The sequence below is a fragment of the Belonocnema kinseyi genome, chromosome 1 (assembly GCF_010883055.1).
Source record: "Belonocnema kinseyi isolate 2016_QV_RU_SX_M_011 chromosome 1, B_treatae_v1, whole genome shotgun sequence".
NCBI classification, from domain to species: Eukaryota; Metazoa; Arthropoda; class Insecta; order Hymenoptera; family Cynipidae; genus Belonocnema; species Belonocnema kinseyi.
The window spans coordinates 16822200-16839456 of record NC_046657.1 but is presented as its reverse complement, the minus strand read 5'-3'; the positions used below and the strand labels follow the sequence as shown (position 1 = coordinate 16839456).

General features: G+C 30.1%; 1 protein-coding gene across 13 annotated transcripts in view; it reads right to left on the bottom strand.

Moving 5' to 3' along the window:
* Positions 1-3931: 3931 nt before the first annotated feature.
* LOC117171515 (CUGBP Elav-like family member 2) overlaps positions 3932-17257 on the bottom strand; it is a 979205-nt gene continuing 965879 nt past the window's right edge. For 11 of the 13 annotated variants that reach the window (XM_033358892.1, XM_033358936.1, XM_033358918.1 and 8 more), the window contains 3 exons: positions 16350-16580; positions 13689-13838; positions 3932-4059 (listed from right to left, as the gene is read on the bottom strand). In XM_033358892.1, the coding sequence (XP_033214783.1) occupies positions 13711-13838; positions 16350-16580 (359 nt within the window). In that variant the 3' untranslated portion in view covers positions 3932-4059; positions 13689-13710. Of the gene's footprint in view, positions 4060-13688; positions 13839-16349; positions 16581-17257 lie in introns of those variants that run through there. The other 2 variants (XM_033358909.1, XM_033358961.1) reach the window with 2 other exon arrangements.

Sequence of the window (17257 nt, the reverse complement as noted above, 5' to 3'; positions counted from 1 at the left end):
AATCAGTGGTAATAGAATTATCAATAATAGTAATGGTAATCAGTAATAAAGTCGTGCCAATCATTTTCAAAATTTTGAAAGACATTCTATATTTAAAAAAGGCTAAAAATGTACTTAGTTGAAAAAAATATTCAAATTTCGCGCCACACTGATCTTCAAGTGGCGGGAAATTTAAATAAGAATATTTTCTTCTTCTGGTTTTTAAACGGTAGGAGTTATTTTTTAAAAAGGAATTGGTGATAGTCGAAATATTTTTAGACCCTTTTTTTTAAATATTTGAGAGAAAAGTGGATTTCAAAATTTTGGAAATGACTACTCTAGGATGACGATTGCCGAGGACGTCATATCGACGACGATGATCATACAATGACGATGACGAACGTACAGAAATATAATCGTAACGACAGTTATGACTAGGCTCTAAGTTTTGTGTGCTTGGTTCTCACTTGTTAGTCAATTGGCTCAACGTGATTAGTCGTTAGCTTTGCGTAAGTACATCGGTTAATTAAGACACGTCTTTGGTATCTTGCTTGGAGCTCACCAGCTCGTCAACCATCATCCCCTAATCCACAATTTCACATTAGTTTTTTTTTTCTATAGAACACAAGTTTTGCCATGAACTGTACAATTTTTTTTATTGTACAATCTCTTACAATTTTGCACAATTGTTTTTTTTTGTTTCATATTAAATTGATGCTCTAGAGACAGTTAAAAAAAATTAAAATATGCCGGCAGTATTGATTATTGCAGACAATTTTCTTGCGAACAAAATTCTCTTTTAGACAATTTTTCGACAAAATTGACAGTTCTACAGAAAATTTGTTTACAGGCGAATTTCCTGTTTGAGAACATTATTTTGCAGAGAAATTCTCAGCAGAGAATCGTTGGACAGCAAATGATAGTTTGCAAATAATTTTTTTCGTAAAACAAAATTTCGCACAAGGACACACAAATTTTGTGCTAGGAAAGAAAAAACTAAAAAATTGATTTTAGTTAGGTGATTTTTGACTAATAAAAATTAAATTGCCATTAAAAATAGATTTTTGTGAGATTGTGGATTAGGGGGACTCCAGCAGGATCGCTTGCCCCGTGATTTGGTCTGGTACATATGCATACACATACATATATAATAATATATACATGGTAACGAGAAAAAGGGATGTAAAAAAAATTATAACGTCGGAAAAAGGTCGATCGCTAATCGCAGGAGCAACAAATAAAGCGGATGCCGAAGTCAGGATGCACATGCGTTACACTTTTCAGTTTGAGGATCTCTCTTTTATTTCTCCGTCGCTTCTGCGGCCAGTTCGGCCACTTCGGTCAAATTCGGCCAGTTCGGCCATTATAGTCAAATTCGGTCAGTTCGGCCACTTCGGCCAAATTCAGCCAGTCTGGCCATTTCGGGAAATTCGGCCACCTCGGTTAAATTCGGACACTACGACCGTAATCGGGCATTTCGTTTATTTCAACAATTTCGCAGAAATCCGGGACTCGACGAGAACCACGACTCCGAGCTCGACAAAGTGAGTACAAGGAAGTGAGAGAGAAAAAAAGGATTCGACAAATAAAGAATCAGGAGAACCCTAATACCGCTTTCTAGTATTTTTCACACTTAACCCCAAAAAAGAATCGTCACCAGAAAAATATATATACAAAAAAAAAAGGAAAGAAAAAATCGAAAATTAACAAGATTCAAAAAGACAATTCAAACACTGTTGCAAAAAAATGTAATAAAAGTGATCCAAATATATTAAACATGATTAGAAATATAGAAAAGACGAATGGAAATATATAGAAAACATTGTTTTAAGAATAGTAAAAAGTTTTTCGAGACCAAAGAGGACACTGAGAAGCCTAGGAGGCTAGGTTGAAGGACATTTTCAATTTTTGTACCACGTGATCTTTTTGGATATTAAAAAAAAAAACGCAGATATACAAATTGTCTAAAACACGTACGCGATCCTAATCCGACCCTATTAGAGTTCTAAATTATTTATATTATTCGAGAAAATTAACCGAGAATATTACTCAGATTTTATTTATTCATTTGAAAAATGTTTTTATCACAATTGTAATTTTGGTACAATTCGTTTTCAGAATTTTAGTAGAAAAATCTTTGGAATATTTGAATGGTGGTTCAAATTTCTGATTGAAATTTGTTTTTAACATTTTAAATTAATCTTTAAACTGGAATGGTAAGAAAATTAAATATATTTTCTTCATTCTGCACAATGATTTTGGTAATATTCTCAGAGTTTCTCAAAAATTGTAGAACTCTATCTATGATACAATCCTATACAAAGTCTTTTAAAAATGCCTCTTAAACTCTTCTTTGTTTTATGTTCACGTGTGTTCTTTTTTTATTTTTGGTATCTTCTTACGAACCTCAGCTAGCAAATTATTTTGTCGAGCGGGAAAACGAAAATTTTCACACAAAGATTTCACTTTCCTAAAATTGGAAAAAGATTCAAAATCAGGGGAAGTAACCAATTTTTGATTAAATTATTGCAGAAAAAAATTCATTTTCTAGATATAAGTCCCGATTTTTATATAAACAGCGACTTCAAAATAGATAAAGAATTTTTTAGGATAAAAATTGTTTTCTAAATAAAAAACTCGGTTTTTGTGCAATAAAATCAGTTTTTAAATAGAAAAAATCTATTTTACGTATAAAATCAATTTTTATACCCAGTTGTTATATAAAAAAATCGGTTTCCAAAGACAAAACTTGGTTTTTTATAAACAAACGGTTTCAAAATATAAAAATTAATTTATGCATAAATTTTTGTTTTTCAAATAAAAAACTTGGTTTTTATGCAACAAATATCGGTTTTAAATAAGAAAAATCTATTTTTAAATAGAAAACTTGGCTTTTATATAAATTTTCGGTGCCAAAGTACAAAAATCGGTATCTATATCTAGAACCCGATTGGAACCGATTTAAATTTCGCGCCAGAATAACCTCGAGATTAGTAGTTATATCTAAACGTGACCTTACGATTCTGGCGCGAAATTTAAAAACGGATATTTTCTGTTTTGATATTAAAAAATGCAAGTAAAGAAAAACCTGATTCAAAAAGCAGTTTTTCATTTAAATTCAACTTTTTTAATATCGGCTGATTTTACAAATAGAAAAATCGTTTTCTAATTTAAAAAATGTCAAATCAAAAATTGGTTGCTTCTCCGAAAAATTTGATCTTTCTTCCCCTTTGGAAATAAATCCGCGTCTTTTGTTCGTCGGTCTTCGATCAATGCAGATTCCGCGATAATCACTCGATAAAAATAATTTTCAGTCAACGTTTAATATATCTAATTCTCGTATAATAATATATGTTATCTTGCTTATTTCTCTCGCACAATCGACCACGCTGATTACTAAATATCGACAACGAAGTTCGCGTTATTAATTAACATATTTAATAATATTTATACAATGATTGTTTCTCTCGATTTTCGAACTTCGTGTCACGAACTGGATCCCGGTTTCTAGTTGTCCCGTGTTTTTTTTGTTTTTTGTTTTTTTTTTTTTTCGTCGCTGCACAGGACATACGACGTTCTCCAAAATTCGTAGATCGACCTCAGCACAGGCACACATATATTTATACTCGCAATATGTATAATTTATTTACATTAATGGCTCTGCCCGAAATCTGCTCGTCAAAATTTATTTCAAATCTTTTTCTGTTTTCAAGATTCATACAGATTTTGCCTTAATCTGCTCAAAAACTGCCGAGGCATATATTGACTCAAGATGGCGGGGCAGAATTTGCTTAAATTCTGCCAATCGTGTTTTTTGACCACTTCCAGGCTTGCGATCGGTTTTCGCGGTCGATTTGACGGATGAGAGAGGAAAATTGGAGAAAAGTGGAGGAAAAAAAGTTTGTTTTCTTTCTTTTTTTTTTGTCAGAGGGTGGGATTTTTGAATGTTTGTGTGAAGGTGATAGAGAAAGTAGAAAGAAAAAAGAGATCGAGTCGTGACTGACAGATCGACTGACTGAGACAGACATGGCACGGCAACTCCGGTCCAGAGTAAACGGTCACAACGTCACAGGCCACCTGCTGGCACACAAACAAAACACACGGACAAGTTAGTCACCACCACACTGGAAATGGGGGAACCCCCGCGTCTGGGAACTCGGCATTTGGTGCTACTGGAATTTTTAACTTCCGGTGACACCAAGGACAAACCCACAGATACCCCGCCAAAAAAAACAAAGAAAAAACAGAAGAAAGCAACGAGGATCTAGGTGAACATTTAATTTAACAGTAAAAAATGATGTTTGTTTTAAATCGACAAAAATTTATAACACATTTTTGGCGATCACAGATACATTTATTTTCGATAGGTTTCGAATCCTACCAGCCGGAAATTCGGATGTCAGAGGAATATCCGCAGGAAACTTGAGGTGTACAATTGAACCTCAAATTATGGCATTTGTTAGTTTTCTCCCTAAAAACTCTTTTTAAACTGAATGATTTAAAACTTTTACTTACTTTTATGAATAAACTAAATGATTATGAATACAAATTATTAACTTTGTCCGCTATGTGCAGAGGATCAGTAACAATCAGAAAAAAGGACCCAACGTCGCAAAAAGGAGACCCAACCTCGGGAAAAAATATTTAATGCCGGGAAAAGGAGACCCAACGTCGAGAAAAAAATACTTAATGTCGGGAAAAGGAACCCTACGTCGGAAAAAGGAGACCCAACGTCCGGAAAAAAGTATTTTTACGCCGGGAAAAGGAAACCTAACGTTGGAAAAAGGGCCAATGCAGGGAAAAAATATTTAACGTCGGGAAAAGGAGACCCAACATCGGAAAAGGGATACCCAACGCTGGAAAAAAATATTTAACACCGAAAAAAGGAGGCCCAACATCAGAAAAAGGAGACCCAACGTCAGAAAAAATATCCTATGTAGGAAACGGGAGACCCAACGCCGAGAAAAAATATTTAACACCGAAAAAAGGAGACCCAACGTCGGGAAAAGGAGGCCCAACGTCGAAAAAAAATACTTAACGCCGGGAAAAGGAAACGTAACGTTAGAAAAAAGGGCCAATGCAGGGAAAAAATATTTAACAGCGAAAAAAGGAGACCCAACATCTGAAAAAGGAGACCCAACGTCGGGAAACGGAGACCCAACCTCGGGAAAAAATATTTAACGCTGGGAAAAGGAAACCTAAGGCTGGGAAAAAGGGCGAATGCAGGGTAAAAATATTAAAGGTCGGAAAAAGGAGACCCAACGTCGGAAAAAGGAGACCCAACGCCGGAAAAAAATATTTAACACCTAAAAAAGGAGACCCAACGTCGGGAAAAGGAGGCCCAACGTCGGACAAAATATTTAACGCCGAGAAAAGGAAACCTAACGTTGGGAAAAAGGGCCAATGCAGGAAAAAAATATATAACGTCGGAAAAAGAAGACCCAACGTCGGAAAAATAAGACTCAACGCCGGGAAAAAATATTTAAACCCGAAAAAAGGAGACCCAACGTCGGGAAAAATATCTAACGTCGGAAAACGGAGACCCAACGTCGGGAAAAAATATTTAACGCTGGGAAAAGGAAACCTAACGTTTTGAAAAAGGGCGAATGCAGGGAAAAATATTTAACGTCGGAAAAAGGACACCAAACGTCGGCAAAAAATATTTAACGTCGGGAAAAGGAGACCCAACATCGAGAAAAAATATTTAACGTCGGCAAAAAGAGATCCAACTTTGGGAAAAAGAGTCAATGCCGGGAAAAGGAGATCCAACGTCGGAAAAGGGAGACGCAACGCCGTGAAAAAATATTTAAAATCGCGAAAAGAAGACTCAACGTCGAAAAAAGAACACCCAACGACGGAAAAAAATATTGAACGCCGGAAAAAGGAGACCCAACGTCGAGAAAAAATATTTAACGCGGGGAAAAGGAAACCTAACGTTTTGAAAAAGGGCGAATGCAGGGAAAAATATTTAACGTCGGAAAAAGGACACCAAACGTCGGCAAAAAATATTTAACGCCGGGAAAAGGAGACCCAACATCGAGAAAAAATATTTAACGTCGGGAAAAAGAGATCCAACTTTGGGAAAAAGAGTCAATGCCGGGAAAAGAAGATCCAACGTCGGAAAAGGGAGACGCAACGCCGTGAAAAAATATTTAAAATCGCGAAAAGAAGACCCAACCTCGAAAAAAGAACACCCAACGACGGAAAAAAATATTGAACGCCGGAAAAAGGAGACCCAACGTCGAGAAAAAATATTTTACGCCGGGGAAGAGACCCAACGTTGGGAAAAAGAGCCAATGCCGGGAAAAAGAAATCCAACGTCGAGAAAAGGAGACCTAAAGCCGGGAAAAAATATTTAACGTCGGGAAAAGGAGACCCAACGTCAGAAAAAGGACACCCAACCTCGGCAAAAAAATGTAACGCCGGGAAAAAAATGTATGCCGGGAAAGAGACCCAACGTTGGGAGAAAGGGCCAATTCTGGGAAAAGAAGACCAAACGGCGGAAAAAGGAAACCCAACGTTGGGAAAAATATTTATTGCCGGGAAAAGGAGACCCAGCGTCGGAAAAAGGAGACCCCAACATCGGGGACAAAATTTAGATGCTGGAAAAGAGACCCAACGTTGGGAAAAAGGGCCAATGCCGAGAACAGGAAATCAAACGTCGGAGAAAGGACACACAATGTTGGGAATAAATATTTAACGACGGGAGAAGGAAACCCAACATTGGAAACAATATTTAACGCCGTGAAAAGGAGATCCAACGTCAAGAAAAAATATTTAACGCCGGGAAGGGGAGATCCAACGTCGGAAAAAGGAGACCTAAGGCCGAAAAAAGTAATTTAAAGCCGGAAAAAGTAGACCCAATTTCGGGAAAAATATTAAACTGCGGGAAAAGAAGACCCAACATCGGAAAAAGGAGCGCCAAAGTCAGGAAAAAATATCTAACGTCGAGAAAAGGAAACCTAATGTGGGAAAAATGGGTCAATGCCGGGAAAAGGAGAGCGAACGTCGGAAAAAGGATGCCCAACTTCGGGAAAAAATATTCAACGCCGCAAAAAGGCGCTAATGTCGCGAAAAAATATTGACGCCAGTAAAATTGTTCAAGGATTGTGTGGAAACTTTGGAAGAAATAAACGTATCTTTGGATCGCCAAATTTGTGTTATAAACGTAAATTAGTATTTAAAAACCGGTTTTATTGATTGAAAACAATTTATTTAAATACACCTATTTTGCAGATACGAGAATCAGTTCCTACAGAATATTAAAACCCATTTTTAAAAAAGAAAAAAGAAAGACTTACAAGTAAAAAAAAATCATTTCAAAATTGAATCATTGGTGCCTTAATAAAGAAATGAGTTTCCAAAATAAAAATGAGTTCTCTGGTAGAAAAACTCTTGTTTTCAAACTACAAATCTCAGTTCTTTGCGTAAATAAACATCAGAAAATATTCCTCTCACTGGATCCTCTTTCTCGTTCCTCAATCAGAGCATAACAAGCTTTTTAAAAATTATATGCACATATATATATATATAAAAAAATGTTAAATAGACACAAAGAATTCAAATCCAGAAATTAATTTCCAAGACCTCGAAAAGAGATTTATTTAAGCACTTCTTAAATAAATGCTACCCTAATATATGAGAAATTACTAAATGAAACAGTAACTAAAGAATTTAAAATTTAATTGAAAATGTTAAAAATCCGCTTTTTCTGGTTTTGAAGATTAGAATGAATTTTGCTCGGTTTTTTTGGCGGGTGTTGGTCCCTCGAAAGACATTGCGATGTTAGTACTATAATGACTAGAAAAAGCTTCGCAGTGTAATTCACCATATAACTTAGTAATATTAACACGACAGGACGCGAGTAGATTTTTTTTTTACGTGAGTCGTATATAATATAACTATATATCTACCGAATATGTACGTGATTAATGTACGGCAGCGTGCACATCGTATAACGTATAATTCATGAACGAAGGATCGATCATAAAAAAGCCGATGGAGGAGAGTTCGAGAGTCGAATTTCCAATCGGATCCCATCCAGGCATCCAGAAGCTCATTCTCGTGGCAGGCACGCAGCCAAACTGATTTTTCATCAATGAAGTAAAACAAAAAAAAAAAAGAAACATCTCAAACTTATAAAAAATAGTTGGAAACCCATCTTTCACTTAAGAATGCATTTTTTCAAAATTAAACTCTATAAAAAAATAAAAATGAGGTTTTTGAATGCAACAATCTATTTTTGAGACTACGGGAAAATCCCAAAAAATTAGAATTCCCTAAACAGTAAAATTCTTGAAATTATAAGGTGGCCGAAATATAAAAATTGCGAAAAATAAAATTCCCGACATTTCATAATATTATGGAATTTTCAAAATTCTCGAGTTAAAAAAATTAAAAACATGTTTTAAAGTCAATATTATTCATACATTAAATTTATGATCTAATACTTTCATCAAAAAATAAATTTAAAGACATATGCTCTTAAGAAATATTTTTTTTTTCAATTATCGTTATTTTAAATTAAAATAACAATTTTGAAAAATTTGAATACTAAAAAAAAACAACAATTTTTCTTCGATAAAAATAGCGGAATATTTTATTTTTAATAAATGAATCATATTTATTTTTAAAAATTCGGGAATTTTATTTGTCGGGATTTTGCAGTCGTCTCCTATTTTGATGTCTCTCAAAACCGATTCTTTACGTGATAATCGATTTTAAAAATTTTGAAACGCGTTTTTAATGAAAATATCTAAGTATAGTCCGAAATAATTTTATTTTTTATTTTTAAACCAAATGTTTTTATAAAAAACAGAATTTTGGAATAAAAGTGGTTTTCTATTTAAAACCGACTTTTTCTGCAGAAATCGATTTTCGCAACTAGAAAATTATTTTAAATAAAAATGAGCCGACTATTTCGAAAACCGTTTCTTTTTTTGCATACAGCTCTTTTTTACTTGAAATAATTTTAAAAAATTTAAAAACTGTTACTTAAACTAAAACCTAATGATAAATAAATAAAACCTCTAATGGAAATTCTTTTAATTTTAAGAATGTTAAAATAAATAAAAGAGTATCACAAAAACAATTTTTCAATTTTAGTCAAAAAAAAATCAATTTTTAATGGACAAACTTGTTTTCTGTACAAAGAACGATTTTTTAGAAGAGAATAAATTTTATTATTTCAAAAAATCGAATAAATCGTTAAAAATAAATTATTTCTACGTAAAAAATCAGGTTATGTACACAAAAAAATAGGTCTTCTGTAGAAAAATGTTGGTTTTAAGTATAAAATCAACTGTTTTTTTTTAAGATTCTGTTTTTACATAAAAAGTTGGTTTAAAAACTTAAAAAGAAACTCGTTCTTTCATTTCCAAAGGGGGTTTCAAAATAAAAAAAATTGATTTTCACGTAAAATTTCGATTTCCATTTTTATATAAATAATAGGTTTTGTAATAAAAATAATTATTTATGAATAATAAATTTATTTCTACGTAAAAAATTACCTTTTTAGGGAAAAAACGGTTATCTACATAAAGTCTACTTATTTTTTTTTTTAAATAATTTTCTGCTGAAAAAAAAATTCGGTTTTTACCTACGAAATCATTGGTTTAATATAAAGATTATGTCTTTAAATAAAAAAAAAAAAAAAAAAATTGTTCGAAACATTAGTTTCATAATAAGGAAAAAGTTTTTCGAAATACAAATTCTTTTTCACGCTAAACTCGGTTTCTAAATAGAAAAATCTATTTTATAGTTAATATAATAGTTTATAAAAAAATCATTTCTGCGAACAAAATAAGTTTATGTAAAAAATAATCATTTTTCAAATAAAGCCTACTTATTTTGATTAAAAATAATTTTTCAGTTACAAAAGACGATTTCTGCAAAAAAGATTAAGTTTTAAAAAGAAAAACAGTTTTTATACAAAAAATCAGATTTGAAATGAAATAACTTTTTCGACTTTTTTTTGTTAAAGAAATGGTTCGGTCTACAAGTCAGAAACTATTTTTTTTTTAATTTTAATTCTGTTTTGATAGGCACAAAAATAGATTCATGCATTCTAAAACTTAATTTATATATATATATATATATATTTTTAAATCGTCGTTTTGAAAAAATTCATTCAAAAGTGAAATATTAGCTTCCAAATAGAAAAAATCGGCTTCTAAATAAACAATAGGCTTACCAGTAGAAAAGCAGGATTACAAAATCCGAAAATTCGAATTGTATAAATTTTGAAAGGTTTAAAAAATGTTAAAAAAACTTCCACTATTTTAATTAATTTGAGAAGATTTTAATTTTAATCTCGCCGGCCTTCAATCTCTATTGATTTAAAATTAGTATAATTTTGAAATTAAATTAATTTACAATAAGAAATATAAAATCTGTGTTAAATATTATAAATAAATTCAGGTTTTCGAGAAAATGTCCTGGATGGTATTCGATTTGGAATTCCCAATTTTCACTCACATGGAAATGAAAGTTTACCATTTATTGTAGAATGACAATGTAACACACACAGGGAATTGTCACACTGACAATAATTGATCACGAATACCTAAATAATGATCGATTAATCTAGAGTTCTAATTTTCATTCATGAAAGAAAAAGTAGCAAGTAAAAAATATAACCGAGATAATTCATCAAATAATAAAACCAAAACTTTTAGGTATCCATAAATCAGAAAAATTTAGAACTCCATGTTATATTCGTGATTTTAAAAACCGTGTTAGAACACAGATTGCAATTTTACAACAACAAAAATATACAAAAATAAAATAAATACCGACATCGAATGCAACACAACATGATAAAACCTGAAACTCCTCTGGTTATAAAAGCGAGACGAAAATTTAAAAACAAAAAAATGCGTGTGCACGGTGCTGTCGAGCAAAATTTGAAAATTCTGCCTCTTTCACAAAAGAATGATGAACTCTTTTTTTAAATCAGTCACAAATCGTGACGTGTCATCGTTTTATAAAAAAAATACTTCTTTGATGCAAGATGAGAAAGATGAGTTATAATTGTAAATTTCTACCTTGCCGACATCAAGTGATTTGTGTCCGTGCTAAGTTTCTAGAATATTTTTAATCACGTAATCAAATTATAGAATTTTGCGTAAACAAATTTAATAATTAATTGAGATAATAAATAACACCGTGAAGCTGTTTACGCAAAATTTGTTTGCCATAAGAGAGAATTTTACACATTCATAATAAAATTTTGTAGTTTATTCTCGGAAAAAAAGTAAAAGTGGACGTCATTTAGTTTAAAAAATTATTTTTCTAAATTATTTCTCAATTTCATAAACATAACATTATTGTTTACTGAAAAAGAACGTTTCAAAGTTTTTTCAGATTTTTTTTTCACCAAATAGTCGAATTTCAATGTGAAAAAACGAATTTTCAAACCTGTAGTTGAAATCTTAAGTAGAAAAGATCAATTTCCACAAAAAATAATGAATGTTCAACTAAGTTGTTAAATTTTCAACCAACAGATAAATTTAACAAAACAACAAAACAGTTCAATTTTCAACAGAAAAAATGAATATTTCAAACAAAAATTGAATAGTTAAATATTCAGTAAAAAGAATAGATTTAAAAAAAAACGGATTTTCAATCAAATAGTTAAAAATTTTAAGCAAAAAGATGAATTGTCAAAAGAAAAAGAATTTTCAATTAAAAAATATGAACTTTGAAGCAAAAAGAAACAAATATCAAAAAATAGTTAACTTCAAAAGCAAATAAATGAATTTTAAAGCAAAAAGTTGAATTTTTAATCAAAAAGAATTATTTTCTACTCAAAAAGTCGAGTTTTTAATCAAATATATAAATTTTCAGACAAACCATTGAGATTTGAACTAAAAAACATAAATTTCCAACCAAAAATGTAATATTTACATTTTAAATTTAAAAAATCAATTTATAACAAAATTAATCAAAGAATATATATAACAAACAATAATTGTCTAACCAAAAATACGAATTTTCTATAAAATATATACATTTTTAAACAAAGAAAAAAACGGGTTTAAGAAAAAGTTCAATTAAGAAAAAAAAGAATGTAATTTTCAACAAAAAATTCGAATTTCAATTATCAATTAAAGAAATACATTTTTAACTTAAAAATTTAAATTGCCAACATAAAGTGGGTAAAGTTATAATTAATTTTCTGAAAAAAAAAAGAATTTGTAACAACATTCAACAACTTTCAACTAATAAAAATAAAACTTAAGTGAGCGAAAAAAACGAATTTTCAAAAAAAAAAGAATTATTTGATAAGCAAAGAAACGAATTTTCAACGAAAAAGATGAATTTTATGCCAAGAAAATTAAATTTCTATTGAAAAAGTCAAATTTTTCAATAATATACAAGAATTTCCAACCAAATATTTGAGTTTTCAACTAAAAAACATCAATTTTCAACCAAAAATTTTATATTTACATTTTCAATTTAAAAAAATTAATTTTCACTAAAAAAGATATATTTTAAATTAAAAAAAAAATGTTTAACAAATTAGTTCAAACTTTAACCAAGAAGTTGCATTTTCAACTAAAAAATATTTTTGTTTTAATTAACTAAACAAAAACAGTGGAATTCATCCAAAAAGACGAATATTCTACGAAATAGTTCAATTTTGATCCTAAAATTATGGAATTTTTTACTTTTTGCAATAAAAAAAAATAGAAAACTTTTGAAAATTGTACATTGAAACGTTCTTTCAAACTGAATGAATTAAAATTTCACATTCTCTTACGAATAAACTATCAATTTCGATGATTAATTTGTATAAAAAAAGCAATCTTTTATTTTATCCAATTTGGATTTTGGGCTTTAAAAAATTTTAAGGGATAAACTTTAATATTATTATCATAAAATTAATATATTAAAAATATAATTTAAAATTTTTATTTTTTAGAAACATTTATTAATTCATAATTATTATTAAAATAATTTTAAATTAAATTTTCAATAATATTATTAAAATATAAATATAAGTTTAATTACATTTAAAAATACCCCTATTGTGCAAATATAATTTTGTCAAGCAATCAAAAATATTCTAGAAGCTTACCACAGACACAAACCACGTCGGTAATGTAGAAAACCTTAAATTAGAACTTTCCTTAATTATTTACTTGTAATAACAAAACACACATAACAAAAAAAACAAGTCCTTCAAATTTAAAGACTTTGAAAATAAGACTCATTTCCAAATGGAAAAGAAGAAACTAAATTTAAATAGACAACATTTAAATTCTAAGAGTGTATTTATATTACTATTAAAAATTTTACTCTCTAAAAAATGTAAACTTTTAGTTTCTAAACAGTAAACTTAAGAAGAGAGGATACTCGATTTATTTTCCGTCCACTTTGTAGTTTGTACTTCGAGTAATATCACAGAAAATTGATAGCGAGACTAGAATATTAATGACAATAGTGATTCGCTGAGAGTCTCGGTATTCCAGATTTCCAGCTTGAGGGAAATACTGATTGACTAGACTCGAGAGAAAAGAAGCTTCCAAATATAAAAGAAGCGGACTCTCGAGATAACAAAGAAGAAAAAGAAAAAAGAAGAGAAGTCTTTTCTCGAAAAAAATAAAAAATAAAAAATACTATTCGTTAATAACTTAATACTTTGGAAATCGGCGACGAATCGAATTCGTAATTCGAATTTGGTATAAAATTCGGAGATTATCTACCTTGAAGGATCGCTGAGGATGGCTAGTAGACCTTGGTGTTATCCTTGGGTCGCTTTGGCTGAACCTTGAGTCTTTTTTGCCCGATTGGAAATCCGTGCATCGCCTGGATTGCGGCCTGCGCACTCTTCGTGTTATCATATGACACGAAGCCTAAAAAAATCCGAAATATTACCGATTTTTCTTCATTTTTAACCCTCAAACGGTAGACTCCAAACCAGCATACGTAAAGGGTACACTGGTGCGAATTAGCACCAGTATACTGTTTGAGGATTAAAGCTGAGAATTTAACAATTTTGAATCAGAAGCGGTAAAAATTCAATCATATTCAGGCTTTCTGTTAAAAAAAAAGTTCCCGTTTTTTCCTCCAGGTTCAGAAAACATTTTGCGGCCGATGTAATTAAAAAATTCAAACTCTTAAAAAAGTTTGAACCTTTTTAGGTTAAATATTATTATTTAATATAATATTATACGTGAACGGTACACTGGTGCAGATAAGCACCAGTGCACTGTTTGAGGGTTAAAACTGAGAATTTAACAATTTTGATTGAGAGGCGGTTAAAATTCAATCACATTCAGGATTTCTATTTAAAAAAAAAAACAAAGTTCCCGTTTTTTCCCCTAGGTTCAGAAAACATTTTGCGGCCGATGAAATTAGAAAATTCAAACTCTTAAAAAAGTTTAAACCTTTTTTAACTTAAATATTATTATTTAATATAATATTATTATACGTAAACGGTACACTGATGCGAATTCGCACCAGTATACTGTTTCAGGATTAAAGCTGAGAATTTAACAATTTTGAATCAGAAGCGGTAAAAATTCAATCATATTCAGGCTTTCTGTTCAAAAAAAAGTTCCCGTTTTTTCCTCCAGGTTTAGAAAACATTTTGCGGTCGATGAAATTAGAAAATTTAAACTCTTAAAAAAGTTTGAACCTTTTTCAGTTAAATATTATTATTTAATATAATATTATTATACCTAAACGGTACACTGGTGCGAATTCGCACCACTGTACTGTTTGAGGGTTAAAACTGAGAATTTAACCATTTTGATTGAGAGGCGGTTATAATTCCATCACATTTTGATATTGATATTAAAATTAAAACATAAATTGGAAAAAGTGTTCAAACAATTTCAATTAATCTATTTTCAATATTTAAATGAATAAAATTGTTAAATAAAATAGAAGTGAATACTATAGAAATGAATTTTTAACAAACAAAAAAAAAGAACTATGAAATAACAAAGATACATTTTCAAGAAGAAAAAACGAATATTTAAAAAAAAATAGTTAACTGTAAAAGCAAAGAATTTTCATCCAAATATAGTGAAGTTTTCAATGGAAAACCATGAATTAAATTATTTTTAAGTAGTTGATTAATTTTCTGTCTGATTGATTATTTTATTAATAAATTGAGTTAAAAAACGAATTTCAACAAAAAGCTGAATTATCAAACAAGAAGATTAATTTTCCGTTAAAAAGACGAATTTAAAACTAAAAAAAGGTACCTTTTCAACAAAAAATGTAATAGTTACATTTTCAGTAAAAAAATTTAATATTCAAGCAAAAAAAAAAAATAACAAAAAACAACGAATTTTCAAAAAAAAAAAAAGTTAAATTTTCAGATAAATAAAAAAATTATTTTCAACGAAAATAAGTATTATCGAAAAATGGGTCACTTATCAACTAAAGAAATAAAATTCTAAATAAAAGAGATCATTTTTAATCAAAAGTGAATTTTTTAAACTTTTAGTAGAGAAAAATTAAATGTCATCTAAAAAAAAAATTTTTTTAACAAACACTGTAATTCAAAGATAATTTAGACAAATAAAATAGACAATATTAACAAATTGAACAATTTTAAATTAAATGCTGCTAAAATGCAAAACTTTAAACTGGTATTAATTTTGCAGTTTAAGGATTGAGATTAAATTTAAAAAATATGAAACCCACGTTATAATTTTTGATGCACTAAACTGAAGAATGAATAAATAAATTTAAATTTTTTGAAAATTATATCATCTTAAGCAATTTTAGGCTGAAAAAATTAAATGATTTAATTTCAATTAGTTTCAAATTATTAAGTGTTTAATTGTTGTTTATACCTCACAATTTGATTATTAAAAAATATATATATTTTAAATATTCCCATTTTTTTTTTAAATGATAAATAATTAAAAATATATCTATGAATATCAAAACAATATTTTTAGTATCTTAAAACCTTGTAAATTCCTTAAACTGCATCCAAATTTGTTCTCAAAATCTCTACAAATTTAAATTTTCTTCACCAGTTTTTTTAATCAGTTCAAATTTTAAATTATGTTTGAATTTTTTCAAAATTGCTAAATATTATTTAAATGATTCAAATCTTCCCGAAAATTGTTCAACTATTTCATTTCTTTTGGCCTCCTAAACTGCATTTTAAAATTCTTTTAATTAAAAATGTACCCTTAACAATAAAGATCTAATATGGAAAATTTTGATTAAAATGTTTTCAATGTAAAATAAAAATCTTTTTTGCTTGAAATATCAAAAATTACATTCTCTGTTAAAAATTCATATTTTTTGTTGAAATTTTAACTACATTATTGAAAAATGAAAAAGGGGGATTCGGTAAAAAAAGGGGGGGGGGGCGGACTGTGATTCATGATATTTACCAAAGCATTTGCTCCTCTTCGTATTTCTGTCGATAAAGACTCGAGCAGAGATGACGTTTCCAAAAGGCAGGAAGGTCGTGGCGAGATCCGAGTCCGTAAACTCCTGGGGAAGGTGATAGATAAAAAGATTTGCACCCTCAGGACCCTCGATTTGCTTGCCTCCAGCGGCATAAGCAGTCGTCTGTGCTGCCGCTGCAGCTGCGGCTGCTGCAGCCGTAAAAGCCGGGAATCCTGGAAAATAAAACTCGGATTAAAAAAACTCCTCCTCCTCATCTACCTTCTCCTTCTTCCTCCATCTCATCATCCTCCTCCTCATCTTCCTCCTCCTAACCTTCCTCCTCCCCCTCATTCACCACTCTTGTTAGCTTGTACTCTACTTTAGCATATATGTGCAACACTATCTCATGCTGTGAGAAAAAATACCCAATTTTTGTAACTGCTCTTCAAACTTGATTAATTTTAAACTCAAATTTTTTCTTATAAAATATAATAGAGAGTGGCCGCAAAAATTCATTTTTAAAATTGCTCGACTTTCTTGCCATTTTTCCCTGACTAATTTTTCATTTTCTCTGACTATTAGTATTCAAAGACCAAAATTCTAAGCTTGTAACATTTTTATTGTCGAATTTTTTATGAATGGAATAAATAATGTTTAATCCTGGAAAATAAACCTCGGATTAAAAAAGCTCCTCCTCCTCCTCCTCATTCACCACTCTTGTTAGCTTGTACTCTACTTTAGCATATATGTGCAATACTATCACATGCTGTGAGAAAAAATACCCAATTTTTGTAACTGCTCTTCAATTTTGATTAATTTTAAACTCAAATTTTCATTTATAAAATATAATTGAGAGTGGCCGCAAAAATTCATTTTAAAAATTGCTCGACTTTCCCGTCATTTTTCCCTG